Source organism: Salmo salar, chromosome 12 (assembly GCF_965601325.2).
Source record: "Salmo salar chromosome 12, fSalSal1, whole genome shotgun sequence".
Lineage (NCBI taxonomy): Eukaryota > Metazoa > Chordata > Actinopteri > Salmoniformes > Salmonidae > Salmo > Salmo salar.
Window position 1 is genome coordinate 91,466,968 of NC_138302.1, and position 19,069 is coordinate 91,486,036.

Consider the following 19,069-nt stretch of genomic DNA (forward strand, 5'->3'; position numbering starts at 1 on the left):
CACATACAGTCTACACCATATAGCCCATGTTGACACACATACAGTCTACACCATATAGCCCATGTTGACAACATACAGTCTACACCATATAGCCCATGTTGACACACATACAGTCTACACCATATAGCCCATGTTGACACACATACAGTCTACACCATATAGCCCATGTTGACTAACATACAGTCTACAACATATAGCCCATGTTGACTAACATACAGTCTACACCATATAGCCCATGTTGACACACTTACAGTCTACACCATATAGCCCATGTTGACACACTTACAGTCTACACCATATAGCCCATGTTGACACACTTACAGTCTACACCATATAGCCCATGTTGACTAACATACAGTCTACACCATATAGCCCATGTTGACTAACATACAGTCTACACCGTATAGCCCATGTTGACTAACATACAGTCTACACCGTATAGCCCATGTTGACGCACAAACAGTCTACACCATATAGCCCATGTTGACTCACATACAGTCTACACCATATAGCCCATGTTGACACATACAGTCTACACCATATAGCCCATGTTGACTAACATACAGTCTACACCATATAGCCCATGTTGACTAACATACAGTCTACACCATATAGCCCATGTTGACAACATACAGTCTACACCATATAGCCCATGTTGACTAACATACAGTCTACACCATATAGCCCATGTTGACTAACATACAGTCTACACCATATAGCCCATGTTGACTAACATACAGTCTACACCATATAGCCCATGTTGACTAACATACAGTCTACACCATATAGCCCATGTTGACACACATACAGTCTACACCATATAGCCCATGTTGACACACATACAGTCTACACCACATAGCCCATGTTGACTAACATACAGTCTACACCATATAGCCCATGTTGACTAACATACAGTCTACACCATATAGCCCATGTTGACTAACATACAGTCTACACCATATAGCCCATGTTGACTAACATACAGTCTACACCATATAGCCCATGTTGACTAACATACAGTCTACACCATATAGCCCATGTTGACACATACAGTCTACACCATATAGCCCATGTTGACACACATACAGTCTACACCATATAGCCCATGTTGACACACATACAGTCTACACCATATAGCCCATGTTGACACACATACAGTCTACACCATATAGCCCATGTTGACTAACATACAGTCTACACCATATAGCCCATGTTGACTAACATACAGTCTACACCATATAGCCCATGTTGACTAACATACAGTCTACACCATATAGCCCATGTTGACACACTTACAGTCTACACCATATAGCCCATGTTGACACACATACAGTCTACACCATATAGCCCATGTTGACACACATACAGTCTACACCATATAGCCCATGTTGACACATACAGTCTACACCATATAGCCCATGTTGACTAACATACAGTCTACACCATATAGCCCATGTTGACACACATACAGTCTACACCATATAGCCCATGTTGACTAACATACAGTCTACACCATATAGCCCATGTTGACACACATACAGTCTACACCATATAGCCCATGTTGACACACATACAGTCTACACCATATAGCCCATGTTGACACACAAACAGTCTACACCACATAGCCCATGTTGACTAACATACAGTCTACACCATATAGCCCATGTTGACTAACATACAGTCTACACCATATAGCCCATGTTGACTAACATACAGTCTACACCATATAGCCCATGTTGACTAACATACAGTCTACACCATATAGCCCATGTTGACTAACATAGTCTTCACCATATAGCCCATGTTGACACATACAGTCTACACCATATAGCCCATGTTGACACACATACAGTCTACACCATATAGCCCATGTTGACACACATACAGTCTACACCATATAGCCCATGTTGACACACATACAGTCTACACCATATAGCCCATGTTGACTAACATACAGTCTACACCATATAGCCCATGTTGACTAACATACAGTCTACACCATATAGCCCATGTTGACACATACAGTCTACACCATATAGCCCATGTTGACACACTTACAGTCTACACCATATAGCCCATGTTGACACATACAGTCTACACCATATAGCCAAGGTTGACTACCATACAGTCTTCACCATATAGCCCATGTTGACTAACATACAGTCTACACCATATAGCCCATGTTGACACACATACAGTCTACACCATATAGCCCATGTTGACTAACATACAGTCTACACCATATAGCCCATGTTGACTAACATACAGTCTACACCATATAGCCCATGTTGACTAACATACAGTCTACACCATATAGCCCATGTTGACTAACATACAGTCTACACCACATAGCCCATGTTGACACACAAACAGTCTACACCACATAGCCCATGTTGACTAACATACAGTCTACACCATATAGCCCGTGTTGACTAACATACAGTCTACACCATATAGCCCATGTTGACTAACATACAGTCTACACCATATAGCCGATGTTGACTAACATACAGTCTACACCATATAGCCCATGTTGACACACATACAGTCTACACCATATAGCCCATGTTGACACACAAACAGTCTACACCACATAGCCCATGTTGACACATACGGTCTACACCATATAGCCCATGTTGACACACATACAGTCTACACCATATAGCCCATGTTGACTACACATACAGTCTACACCATATAGCCCATGTTGACACACAAACAGTCTACACCACATAGCCCATGTTGACACATACAGTCTACACCACATAGCCCATGTTGACACATACAGTCTACACCACATAGCCCATGTTGACTAACATACAGTCTACACCATATAGCCCATGTTGACTAACATACAGTCTACACCATATAGCCCATGTTGACTAACATACAGTCTACACCATATAGCCCATGTTGACTAACATACAGTCTACACCATATAGCCCATGTTGACACACATACAGTCTACACCATATAGCCCATGTTGACACACATACAGTCTACACCATATAGCCCATGTTGACACACATACAGTCTACACCATATAGCCCATGTTGACTAACATACAGTCTACACCATATAGCCCATGTTGACTAACATACAGTCTACACCATATAGCCCATGTTGACACACATACAGTCTACACCATATAGCCCATGTTGACTAACATACAGTCTACACCATATAGCCCATGTTGACACACATACAGTCTACACCATATAGCCCATGTTGACACACATACAGTCTACACCATATAGCCCATGTTGACACACATACAGTCTACACCATATAGCCCATGTTGACTAACATACAGTCTACACCATATAGCCCATGTTGACACATACAGTCTACATCATATAGCCCATGTTGACTAACATACAGTCTACACCATATAGCCCATGTTGACACATACAGTCTACACCATATAGCCCATGTTGACTAACATACAGTCTACACCATATAGCCCATGTTGACTAACATACAGTCTACACCATATAGCCCATGTTGACACACATACAGTCTACACCATATAGCCCATGTTGACTAACATACAGTCTACACCATATAGCCCATGTTGACTAACATACAGTCTACACCATATAGCCCATGTTGACTAACATACAGTCTACACCATATAGCCCATGTTGACACACAAACAGTCTACACCACATAGCCCATGTTGACACATACAGTCTACACCACATAGCCCATGTTGACTAACATACAGTCTACACCATATAGCCCATGTTGACTAACATACAGTCTACACCATATAGCCCATGTTGACACATACAGTCTACACCATATAGCCCATGTTGACACATACAGTCTACACCATATAGCCCATGTTGACTAACATACAGTCTACACCATATAGCCCATGTTGACACACTACAGTCTACACCATATAGCCCATGTTGACTAACATACAGTCTACACCATATAGCCCATGTTGACTAACATACAGTCTACACCATATAGCCCATGTTGACTAACATACAGTCTACACCATATAGCCCATGTTGACAACATACAGTCTACACCATATAGCCCATGTTGACACACAAACAGTCTACACCACATAGCCCATGTTGACACATACGGTCTACACCATATAGCCCATGTTGACACACATACAGTCTACACCATATAGCCCATGTTGACTAACATACAGTCTACACCATATAGCCCATGGTGACACACAAACAGTCTACACCACATAGCCCATGTTGACACATACAGTCTACACCATATAGCCCATGTTGACTAACATAGTCTACACCATATAGCCCATGTTGACACACATACAGTCTACACCATATAGCCCATGTTGACACACATACAGTCTACACCATATAGCCCATGTTGACACACATACAGTCTACACCATATAGCCCATGTTGACTACACATACAGTCTACACCATATAGCCCATGTTGACTAACATACAGTCTACACCATATAGCCCATGTTGACACACATACAGTCTACACCATATAGCCCATGTTGACACACATACAGTCTACACCATATAGCCCATGTTGACTAACATACAGTCTACACCATATAGCCCATGTTGACTAACATACAGTCTACAACATATAGCCCATGTTGACTAACATACAGTCTACAACATATAGCCCATGTTGACTAACATACAGTCTACACCATATAGCCCATGTTGACACACTTACAGTCTACACCATATAGCCCATTTTGACACACTTACAGTCTACACCATATAGCCCATGTTGACACACTTACAGTCTACACCATATAGCCCATGTTGACTAACATACAGTCTACACCATATAGCCCATGTTGACTAACATACAGTCTACACCGTATAGCCCATGTTGACTAACATACAGTCTACACCGTATAGCCCATGTTGACGCACAAACAGTCTACACCATATAGCCCATGTTGACTCACATACAGTCTACACCATATAGCCCATGTTGACTCACATACAGTCTACACCATATAGCCCATGTTGACTAACATACAGTCTACACCATATAGCCCATGTTGACTAACATACAGTCTACACCATATAGCCCATGTTGACACATACAGTCTACACCATATAGCCCATGTTGACACACATACGGTCTACACCATATAGCCCATGTTGACACACATACGGTCTACACCATATAGCCCATGTTGACTAACATACGGTCTACACCATATAGCCCATGTTGACTAACATACAGTCTACACCATATAGCCCATGTTGACTAACATACAGTCTACACCATATAGCCCATGTTGACTAACATACAGTCTACACCATATAGCCCATGTTGACTAACATACAGTCTACACCATATAGCCCATGTTGACTAACATATAGTCTACACCATATAGCCCATGTTGACTAACATACAGTCTACACCATGTAGCCATGTTGACTAACATACAGTCTACACCATATAGCCCATGTTGACACATACAGTCTACACCATATAGCCCATGTTGACACACATACAGTCTACACCATATAGCCCATGTTGACACACATACAGTCTACACCATATAGCCCATGTTGACACACATACAATCTACACCATATAGCCCATGTTGACACACATACAATCTACACCATATAGCCCATGTTGACTAACATACAGTCTACACCATATAGCCCATGTTGACTAACATACAGTCTACACCATATAGCCCATGTTGACACATACAGTCTACACCATATAGCCCATGTTGACACATACAGTCTACACCATATAGCCAAGGTTGACTACCATACAGTCTTCACCATATAGCCCATGTTGACTAACATACAGTCTACACCATATAGCCCATGTTGACACACATACAGTCTACACCATATAGCCCATGTTGACACACATACAGTCTACACCATATAGCCCATGTTGACTAACATACAGTCTACACCATATAGCCGATGTTGACTAACATACAGTCTACACCATATAGCCCATGTTGACACACATACAGTCTACACCATGTAGCCATGTTGACTAACATACAGTCTACACCATATAGCCCATGTTGACACATACAGTCTACACCATATAGCCCATGTTGACACACATACAGTCTACACCATATAGCCCATGTTGACACACATACAGTCTACACCATATAGCCCATGTTGACACACATACAATCTACACCATATAGCCCATGTTGACACACATACAGTCTACACCATATAGCCCATGTTGACTAACATACAGTCTACACCATATAGCCCATGTTGACTAACATACAGTCTACACCATATAGCCCATGTTGACACATACAGTCTACACCATATAGCCCATGTTGACACATACAGTCTACACCATATAGCCCAGGTTGACTACCATACAGTCTACACCATATAGCCCATGTTGACTAACATACAGTCTACACCATATAGCCCATGTTGACACACATACAGTCTACACCATATAGCCCATGTTGACACACATACAGTCTACACCATATAGCCCATGTTGACTAACATACAGTCTACACCATATAGCCCATGTTGACTAACATACAGTCTACACCATATAGCCCATGTTGACACACATACAGTCTACACCATATAGCCCATGTTGACACACAAACAGTCTACACCACATAGCCCATGTTGACCACATACGGTCTACACCATATAGCCCATGTTGACACACAAACAGTCTACACCACATAGCCCATGTTGACACATACGGTCTACACCATATAGCCCATGTTGACACACATACAGTCTACACCATATAGCCCATGTTGACTAACATACAGTCTACACCATATAGCCCATGGTGACACACAAACAGTCTACACCACATAGCCCATGTTGACACATACAGTCTACACCACATAGCCCATGTTGACTAACATACAGTCTACACCACATAGCCCATGTTGACTAACATACAGTCTACACCATATAGCCCATGTTGACACACATACAGTCTACACCATATAGCCCATGTTGACTAACATACAGTCTACACCATATAGCCCATGTTGACACACTTACAGTCTACACCATATAGCCCATGTTGACTAACATACAGTCTACACCATATAGCCCATGTTGACTAACATACAGTCTACACCATATAGCCCATGTTGACACATACAGTCTACACCATATAGCGCATGTTGACTAACATACAGTCTACACCATATAGCCCATGTTGACTAACATACAGTCTACACCATATAGCCCATGTTGACTAACATACAGTCTACACCATATAGCCCATGTTGACACATACAGTCTACATCATATAGCCCATGTTGACTAACATACAGTCTACACCATATAGCCCATGTTGACACATACAGTCTACATCATATAGCCCATGTTGACACATACAGTCTACATCATATAGCCCATGTTGACTAACATACAGTCTACACCATATAGCCCATGTTGACACACATACAGTCTACACCATATAGCCCATGTTGACACACATACAGTCTACACCACATAGCCCATGTTGACACACATACAGTCTACACCATATAGCCCATGTTGACTAACATACAGTCTACACCATATAGCCCATGTTGACTAACATACAGTCTACACCATATAGCCCATGTTGACTAACATACAGTCTACACCATATAGCCCATGTTGACACACAAACAGTCTACACCACATAGCCCATGTTGACACATACAGTCTACACCACATAGCCCATGTTGACTAACATACAGTCTACACCATATAGCCCATGTTGACACACTTACAGTCTACACCATATATCCCATGTTGACTAACATACAGTCTACACCATATAGCCCATGTTGACTAACATACAGTCTACACCATATAGCCCATGTTGACTAACATACAGTCTACACCATATAGGGCATGTTGACTAACATACAGTCTACACCATATAGCCCATGTTGACTAACATACAGTCTACACCATATAGCCCATGGTGACACACAAACAGTCTACACCACATAGCCCATGTTGACACATACAGTCTACACCACATAGCCCATGTTGACTAACATACAGTCTACACCACATAGCCCATGTTGACTAACATACAGTCTACACCACATAGCCCATGTTGACTAACATACAGTCTACACCACATAGCCCATGTTGACTAACATAGTCTACACCATATAGCCCATGTTGACACACATACAGTCTACACCATATAGCCCATGTTGACTAACATACAGTCTACACCATATAGCCCATGTTGACACACTTACAGTCTACACCATATAGCCCATGTTGACACACTTACAGTCTACACCATATAGCCCATGTTGACTAACATACAGTCTACACCATATAGCCCATGTTGACTAACATACAGTCTACACCATATAGCGCATGTTGACTAACATACAGTCTACACCATATAGCCCATGTTGACTAACATACAGTCTACACCATATAGCCCATGTTGACTAACATACAGTCTACACCATATAGCCCATGTTGACACATACAGTCTACATCATATAGCCCATGTTGACTAACATACAGTCTACACCATATAGCCCATGTTGACACACATACAGTCTACACCATATAGCCCATGTTGACACACATACAGTCTACACCACATAGCCCATGTTGACACACATACAGTCTACACCATATAGCCCATGTTGACTAACATACAGTCTACACCATATAGCCCATGTTGACTAACATACAGTCTACACCATATAGCCGATGTTGACTAACATACAGTCTACACCATATAGCCCATGTTGACACACATACAGTCTACACCATATAGCCCATGTTGACACACAAACAGTCTACACCACATAGCCCATGTTGACACATACGGTCTACACCATATAGCCCATGTTGACACACATACAGTCTACACCATATAGCCCATGTTGACTAACATACAGTCTACACCATATAGCCCATGGTGACACACAAACAGTCTACACCACATAGCCCATGTTGACACATACAGTCTACACCACATAGCCCATGTTGACTAACATACAGTCTACACCATATAGCCCATGTTGACACACTTACAGTCTACACCATATAGCCCATGTTGACTAACATACAGTCTACACCATATAGCCCATGTTGACTAACATACAGTCTACACCATATAGCCCATGTTGACACATACAGTCTACACCATATAGCGCATGTTGACTAACATACAGTCTACACCATATAGCCCATGTTGACTAACATACAGTCTACACCATATAGCCCATGTTGACTAACATACAGTCTACACCATATAGCCCATGTTGACACATACAGTCTACATCATATAGCCCATGTTGACTAACATACAGTCTACACCATATAGCCCATGTTGACACATACAGTCTACATCATATAGCCCATGTTGACACATACAGTCTACATCATATAGCCCATGTTGACTAACATACAGTCTACACCATATAGCCCATGTTGACACACATACAGTCTACACCATATAGCCCATGTTGACACACATACAGTCTACACCACATAGCCCATGTTGACACACATACAGTCTACACCATATAGCCCATGTTGACTAACATACAGTCTACACCATATAGCCCATGTTGACTAACATACAGTCTACACCATATAGCCCATGTTGACTAACATACAGTCTACACCATATAGCCCATGTTGACACACAAACAGTCTACACCACATAGCCCATGTTGACACATACAGTCTACACCACATAGCCCATGTTGACTAACATACAGTCTACACCACATAGCCCATGTTGACTAACATACAGTCTACACCATATAGCCCATGTTGACACACATACAGTCTACACCATATAGCCCATGTTGACTAACATACAGTCTACACCATATAGCCCATGTTGACACACTTACAGTCTACACCATATAGCCCATGTTGACTAACATACAGTCTACACCATATAGCCCATGTTGTCTAACATACAGTCTACACCATATAGCCCATGTTGACTAACATACAGTCTACACCATATAGCGCATGTTGACTAACATACAGTCTACACCATATAGCCCATGTTGACTAACATACAGTCTACACCATATAGCCCATGGTGACACACAAACAGTCTACACCACATAGCCCATGTGACACATACAGTCTACACCACATAGCCCATGTTGACTAACATACAGTCTACACCACATAGCCCATGTTGACTAACATACAGTCTACACCACATAGCCCATGTTGACTAACATACAGTCTACACCATATAGCCCATGTTGACACACATACAGTCTACACCATATAGCCCATGTTGACTAACATACAGTCTACACCATATAGCCCATGTTGACACACTTACAGTCTACACCATATAGCCCATGTTGACTAACATACAGTCTACACCATATAGCCCATGTTGACTAACATACAGTCTACACCATATAGCCCATGTTGACACATACAGTCTACACCATATAGCGCATGTTGACTAACATACAGTCTACACCATATAGCCCATGTTGACTAACATACAGTCTACACCATATAGCCCATGTTGACTAACATACAGTCTACACCATATAGCCCATGTTGACACATACAGTCTACATCATATAGCCCATGTTGACTAACATACAGTCTACACCATATAGCCCATGTTGACACACATACAGTCTACACCATATAGCCCATGTTGACACACATACAGTCTACACCACATAGCCCATGTTGACACACATACAGTCTACACCATATAGCCCATGTTGACTAACATACAGTCTACACCATATAGCCCATGTTGACTAACATACAGTCTACACCATATAGCCCATGTTGACTAACATACAGTCTACACCATATAGCCCATGTTGACACACAAACAGTCTACACCACATAGCCCATGTTGACACATACAGTCTACACCACATAGCCCATGTTGACTAACATACAGTCTACACCACATAGCCCATGTTGACTAACATACAGTCTACACCATATAGCCCATGTTGACACACATACAGTCTACACCATATAGCCCATGTTGACTAACATACAGTCTACACCATATAGCCCATGTTGACACACTTACAGTCTACACCATATAGCCCATGTTGACTAACATACAGTCTACACCATATAGCCCATGTTGACTACACATACAGTCTACACCATATAGCCCATGTTGACACACATACAGTCTACACCATATAGCCCATGTTGACTAACATACAGTCTACACCATATAGCCCATGTTGACTAACATACAGTCTACACCATATAGCCCATGTTGACTAACATACAGTCTACACCATATAGCCCATGTTGACTAACATACAGTCTACATCATATGGCCCATGTTGACTAACATACAGTCTACACCATATAGCCCATGTTGACACACATACAGTCTACACCATATAGCCCATGTTGACACACATACAGTCTACACCACATAGCCCATGTTGACACACATACAGTCTACACCATATAGCCCATGTTGACTAACATACAGTCTACACCATATAGCCCATGTTGACTAACATACAGTCTACACCATATAGCCCATGTTGACTAACATACAGTCTACACCATATAGCCCATGTTGACACACAAACAGTCTACATCATATAGCCCATGTTGACATATACAGTCTACACCACATAGCCCATGTTGACTAACATAGTCTACACCATATAGCCCATGTTGACACACAAACAGTCTACATCATATAGCCCATGTTGACATATACAGTCTACACCATATAGCCCATGTTGACACACAAACAGTCTACACCACATAGCCCATGTTGACACATACAGTCTACACCATATAGCCCATGTTGACTAACATACAGTCTACACCATATAGCCCATGTTGACACACATACAGTCTACACCATATAGCCCATGTTGACTAACATACAGTCTACACCATATAGCCCATGTTGACTAACATACAGTCTACACCATATAGCCCATGTTGACACATACAGTCTACCCCATATAGCCCATGTTGACACACAGTCTACACCATATAGCCCATGTTGACACATACAGTCTACACCATATAGCCCATGTTGACACATACAGTCTGCACCATATAGCCCATGTTGACACACATACAGTCTACACCATATAGCCCATGTTGACTAACATACAGTCTACACCATATAGCCCATGTTGACACATACAGTCTACACCATATAGCGCATGTTGACTAACATACAGTCTACACCATATAGCCCATGTTGACTAACATACAGTCTACACCATATAGCCCATGTTGACACACATACAGTCTACACCATATAGCCCATGTTGACACACATACAGTCTACACCATATAGCCCATGTTGACACACATACAGTTTACACCATATAGCCCATGTTGACTAACATACAGTCTACACCATATAGCCCATGTTGACTAACATACAGTCTACACCATATAGCCCATGTTGACAAACATACAGTCTACACCAGTGTCTCTCAACCCTCCTCTGCTTCCTCAGGCCCAGCACAGAGACACCTACGTGGAAGAGCGGTATGGGAAGTACAACCTGAGCGACCCGTTCCTGGCTCTGCAGAGGGACAGCGATGCCTTGGGAGGGCAGAGCTCTGGGTTCCACCAGGCTGCAGCATGCTCCAGCCCCCTGGCTGTACTCAAGCTGGTGGTCACCCACTGCAGGAAGATGCAGGAGAAGATGCTGGCCCAACTAGCTGCAGCTGAGAGCAGGCACAGGAAGGTAGGTCTGGCGCTGGTGCATTGGCTGGAGCTGGGGCTGGGACTGGAGCTGGGGCTGGGACTGGGGTTGGGACTGGAGCTGGGGCTGGAGCTGGGGTTGGGACTGGAGCTGGGGTTGGGACTGGAGCTGGGGCTGGAGCTGGGGTTGGGACTGGAGCTGGGGCTGGGGTTGGGACTGGAGCTGGGGCTGGGGTTGGGACTGGGGTTGGGACTGGAGCTGGGGCTGGGGTTGGGACTGGAGCTGGGGCTGGGGTTGGGACTGGAGCTGGGACTGGGGTTGGGACTGGAGCTGCAGCTGGGACTGGGGTTGGGACTGGAGCTGGGGCTGGGGCTGCAGCTGGGACTGGGGTTGGGACTGGAGCTGGGGCTGCAGCTGGGACTGGGGTTGGGACTGGAGCTGGGGCTGCAGCTGGGACTGGGGTTGGGACTGGAGCTGGGGCTGCAGCTGGGACTGGGGTTGAGACTGGGGATGAGACTGGGGTTTAGATGCCAACCCCTCCACTCTTGATTAGATTAAAGATAAACTAGCTGGCTACCAAAGCATAACTAATCAGGAGGGGTTATTTTCCACCTTAACTCAGGGAAGTATTTAGTGAGCAGAATATCCTACCCTGAGCGCTGATCATTTCTGTGTCTCTGTCTCCCCCCTGGGGTTGTGTCAGGCCATTGCAGATCTTGAGGAAGAGAGGAGAAGGCATGCAGAGGACACAGCCGAGGGCGATGATGTCACTTGCATCCTGGAAAAGGAGAGGGAACGCCTGTTGCAACAGGTAGAGTTAACATCAATATCTGAGTGATGGTAACTGCTATGGGCTATTTAGTTTTTATCCGTTGTAACCTATTCTATTCTGTGCCTTTAGCTGGAGTTTGAGCGAGGCCAGTTGTGTCGTCTGGAGAAGGAACAGAAGAAGGTCCTGGAGCAGCTGGAGGAGGAGCGGGTGCAGCACAAGCAGCTCTCCTCTGCCCTGGCCAAGGAGTGCAAGTGGGCCAGCCAGCGGGCACTGGAGGAGGGCCACCGCCTGGCTGAGGCAGGCCGTAGGCTGGAGAAGGAGCAGGGGGAAGTCCTTGCCCTGAGGGCTGAGCTGCAGGAGGAGAGGAGGAGGGCCCTGCAGATGGAGGCCAGGGTGGAGGAGCAGCTGGCTGAGTTCGATACGGAGAGGGAGCAGCTCCGCTCCCGGCTCAAGAAAGAGGAGGCCCAGTGCTGCCAGCTGCAGGAGCAGGTGGAGGCCCTGAAGAGAGAGCTGCAGGAAGAGAGCGGAGCTGAGGAGGAGAGGAGAGAATATCCTGTGGACACCAGTGGAGGGTCACCACCACCACCTCCACACCCCAGCCAGGCAGAACGGGACGAGACTGAGGAACCTAAAGTCAACGGGCACCATGACTGCCCCAGGGAGGAGCAGGTGCCAGCCCTTCCAGACAGATTGGGCCAGGACAACTGCAGTGAGAACAGCAGCTCTGTCCAGGGGTCCCCTGCCCTCCTGACCAAAATTCTATCCCCCTGCAGGACGGGGCCCTCCTCTGTCACCTCCTCCCCCTGCTCCTCTCCTCAGCTGGCCACCAGCCCCAGCTACCAGTCCTCCTACCAGGTAGGCATCAACCATCGCTTCCATGCTGCTCGCCACAAGTTTCAGGGCCACACTGACCCAGAGCAGCAACAGCAGCAGCAGCAGCAGGGTGGAGGAGGGGGTGGTAGCCTGCCTCACTCCCCCAGAGACCTGTCCCCAACCCCCAGCCCATCCCCTGAGCCTGTCTCTGTCCCTGTCCACAGCCCGGCCAAGCAGCTGGCCCGCAGCACCGTCACCCAGGTCCTGTCCCGCTTTACAGTCCAGCAGGGGGCCAAACCTCCACCACCCAACAGCTCTCCCTTTGGCACTGACTACCGTAACCTGGCCCTGGCCCCCTCCTCCCCAGTCATCCCCAGGGCCTCTGGTGCTGCTCTGCCTCTGGGGGTCCGCTCACCTACCATCCCCCGAGCAGAGAGGGGCAACCCGCCCCCCATCCCCCCTAAGAAGCCTGGCCTGGCCCAGTCTCCAGCGTCGCCCATCCCTGGTACCAGAGCCAACCACTTCCCTGAGCTGTCAGGAAGCTGTGGCCTCACCAGCAGCCAGGAGAATGTTAAAGAGCTGGATATGGTGGTGTCCTCCACCAGCTAGTCTAGCCTGCTACTGGGTGCTACTAGCGCTGTGTTCTTTTATACTGCTCACACCTTTGTATGCAGAGAGACGCTCCAAAACACTGTCAAGTTAAATGTATTTATTGGAATTTTTTACATGCGGTCCATTTCATTCTTCTATAGCACTATACACTGAGTTGACAAAACATTAGGAACACCTTCCTAATATTGCGTTGCACCCCCTTTTAGCCCTCAGAACCGCCTCAATTTGTTGGGACATGGACTCTACAAGGTGTCGAAAGCGTTCCACAGGGATGCTGGCCATGTTGGCTCCAATGCTTCCCACAGTTGTGTCAAGTTGGCTGGATGTCTTTTGGACCATTCTTGATACACACGGGAAACGTTTGAGCGTGAAAAACCCAGCAGTGTTGCAGTTCTTGTACCCCGTTCAAAGGCACTTAAAACTTTTGTCTTGCCCATTCACCTTGTCCATGTCTCAATTGTCTCAAGGCTAAAACATCCTTCTTTAACTTGTCTCCTCCCCTTCATGTACACTAATTAAAGTGAATTTAACAAGTGACATCAATAAGGGATCATAGCTTTAACATGGATTCACCTGGTCAGTCTATGTCATGGAACAAGCAGGTGTTCCTAATGTTTTGTACACTCACTGTAGATATATTTGTACGTATCCATTTTTTGCTTTCTGAATCGTAATAAATAAAATAATAATAATAATAATAGCATAAGTTTATTCAGTAAAATGGTGAAAAACAGGCAAAATGCATGTCAGTTGCTGCGTCCAGTCATGGGACAATCAAACCTCTCTCTGCACTACTTCTAATCAGGGTTGGGGTTAATTCAGAATGTTGGAATTGACTCCCATTCAACTCATGAGTTGAAATTGAAATTTAATTGGCCATACCCCATAAGATGTAGAATTTAAGGGAGTGACAGGAAGTGGAATTTAATTCAGTACAATTAAAAGAAATTCCACTCAGTCATAGAACATGAAAGTTTCATTGAATCTGACAGGTCACATTTCCAGATACCAAATAATATATCACTTTTCTCTGGAAACAGTGTTCATATACCTTCTTCACCTCTGTGCTTAGAATAGCCAATTATATTTACACCAAGCATTTCATTTGTTTGGCTTCTTTTTGAAGGCCTCAGGGTCAACTTGATGGATAAACTAATGCATTCTGGGAAATGTATTTTCTCAATACTTAACAACATTTAAGTGATTAATGAAATACAATTTGTCCTGAAAATCCATTGTTTCAATAATATTTTATATTCATGTATATAATGGCATGTTTAATGTACAAGATGTACAGTATATTTGTATAGACTACACCCAATATAGAATAGGCATTTGAATTGCATTGAATTTCCCTGAATTCAATTCTATTTCCTTTCATTCAAATTAAAATTGAAATTCTGTATCCTGTTTACTACTTCAATTCAAATTCAGTAATTGTATTGGAATTTATGAGACATTCTCAATTACATTCTGAATTGAGTCCAACACTGCTTATAATAAAGCATCTGAAATTGAGTTAGTTAATATGCATATCTCTAAATCAGGATTTGGATTTAGCGTACTTTGTTGTTCTGGAAATACTGAATCAAATAAGAGAGTTTATCCTGAACTTCAGAGTTTAACAATGAAACTGGGCGGCTTATAAACACGTTATATTTCCTAACGTGGCACATGATTTCAACATTCTGTATCTTCAAGTCTTGATCAGTTGACAATATGTATAATGTATACAGTATTATTATTAATATAATGTATTATGTGTATAGTTATTACTATAAAATATATATATATATATATATTCTCTCATACCAATGGTTAATTTGGTTTTTATATGGTACATCAGCATTAAATGTTACCTTAGTATATCACTTGACTGTCAGGACTGGTAATCAGCACTGCTGCATGGTTTAGTAAGACAATCAAGTATTATATTATAGTTATAGTATTACATAGAATTTACTGTACTATAATGTGTGTTATTTACCCCATAGCTATTCTAGCAATGATGAGGGGGTAGTTGTGGAGGAAAATATCAAAGTATTATACATCATAAAAATGTAATATATTGTATTATCGTCACTTAATGATTTCTGCTTGCATTTGCTGTTCATTTCATTGAATATGATCTTAAAGGTCCAATGCAGACATTTTTATCTCAATATCAATGAATTACTGGGTGACATTTAAGTACCTTACTGTGATTGTTTTCAATTAAAATGTTCAAAGAGAAACAAAAAATTGCTTCTTAGCAAAAAGCTATTTCTCAAGCAATAATTTTACAAGGACTGTCTGGGAGTGGTCTGAGTGAGCGGCCTAATTGGACTAGCCTAATGGGAGGGACATGTAACCTGAAAACTAGCTATTGGCAGAGAGGACAAACTCTCGTTGTTGTTGGTCTATTAATTATTCCGCCTGGTGATGTCGCCAGGCAGTCCAAAACCGAACCCATGCAAAACAAGCTGACATTTCAGGCAGTCTTCTAAAACAGCTCTTACACTAAAAGGGCATTATCCGAATTTTCACAATTGCACAGTATTATTCCAACCTCAGTGTGGATATATACACTGTAAATATAAAAGTATGTGGACACCCCTTCAAATTAGTGGATTTGGCTATTTCAGCCACACCCGTTGCTGACAGGCGTAAGAATCGTCTGTCCTCGGTTGCAACACTCACTACCGAGTTCCAAACTGCCTCTGGAAGCAACGTCAGCACAATAACTGTTCGTCGGGAGCTTCATGAAATGGGTTTCCATAGCTGAGCAGCCGCAAACAAGCCTAAGATCACCATGCGCAATGCCAAGCGTCGGCTGGAGTGGTGTAAAGCTCACCGCCATTGGACTCTGGAGCAGTGGAAACGCATTCTCTGGAGTGATGGATCACGCTTCACCATCTGGCAGTCCGACAGATGAATCTGGGTTTGGCGGATGCCAGGAGAACAATACCTGCCCCAATGCATAGTGCCAACTGTAAAGTTTGGTGGAAGAGGAATAATGGTCTGGGGCTGTTTTTCATGGTTTGAGCTTGGCCCCTTAGTTCCAGTGAAGGGAAATCTTAACGCTACAGCATACAATGACATTCTAGATAATTCTGTGCTTCCAACTTTGTGGCAACAGTTTGGAGAAGGCCCTTTCCTGTTTCAGCATGACAGTGCCCCTGTGCACAAAGCGAGGTCTGTACAGAAATTGTTTGTCAAGATCGGTGTGGAAGAACTTGACTGGTCTGCACAGAGCCCTGACCTCAACCCCATCAAACACCTTTGGGATTAATTGGAAAGCCGACTGCGAGCCAGGCCTAATCGCCCAACATCAGTGCCCGACCTCACTAATGCTCTTGTGACTGAATCGAAGCAAGTCCCCTCATCTAGTGGAAAGCCTTCCCAGAAGAGTGGAGGAGGCTGTTACAGCAGCAAAGGGGGGACCAACTCCATATTAATGCCCATGATTTTGGAATGACATGTTCAACAAGCAGGTGCTTTTGGCCATGTAGTGTATGTATACACAGCGCAATTCACAGCACAATTCTATTTTACAGTACTCAAATTATTATGTATTGTACTGCATTGCATAACCTTTTAAACTTCCATGCATATGATTATGATGTTTTTTTTTATACCATGCTAATCATATGATTTGTTACAGTATTATCCATGATGGATATAAAATGAGACCGCTCACTTCCTCGCCCTCACTGTATCTATTTATATATCTATTGATCAATAACCCTGGTCTGGTAGTTTCCAACGCACATTAAAGGATCTGACCATGCTTTCCTGTTTTTACTGGTTGTCCATTGCTTTCTTCTGGTCTATGAGAGAATCTCAATTGTATTTCCTTGATTCCTTGCGTCCTCTCTCCTCGTGTCATTCACAAAACCCATTGGCTGAGAAAGTCATAGGGGCGGGAACTCTAACCTTCTGATCCAATGGATTTTGAGAAGGAGGTGAGGAGAGAGAAGGTGAACAATCAAGGAAATGCATGCAATTGAAATTGTTCCTCTTTTGAATCCCACTGATTGTGGCCCTATCCAGCAGGTGTCACTGTTTCATTACGTAGCAGGCAAAGGTACTCACTCTCGCTGTCTCTGGTATAAAGCCCCCAGCCAGCAGATAACACTGGAAAATCACTGTGTACACACACCTCTACTACACACACAATGAATGGCGCTCGCTCTAATCACAGCCAACAGAAAAGGATTGGACTTAACAGCTCTGGTTA

At 43.6% G+C, this 19,069-nt stretch overlaps 1 protein-coding gene across 1 annotated transcript in view; it reads left to right on the top strand.

Moving 5' to 3' along the window:
• The window catches only part of LOC106566048 (CTTNBP2 N-terminal-like protein), a 44,394-nt gene extending 25,775 nt beyond the window's left edge, over positions 1 to 18,619 (top strand). The window contains exons 3-5 of the mRNA XM_014133855.3: positions 12,462 to 12,695; positions 13,357 to 13,464; positions 13,555 to 18,619. Of these exons, the coding sequence (XP_013989330.1) occupies positions 12,462 to 12,695; positions 13,357 to 13,464; positions 13,555 to 14,847 (1,635 nt within the window). The 3' untranslated portion in view covers positions 14,848 to 18,619. The remainder of the gene's footprint in view (positions 1 to 12,461; positions 12,696 to 13,356; positions 13,465 to 13,554) is intronic.
• The last annotated feature ends 450 nt before the right edge of the window (positions 18,620 to 19,069 follow it).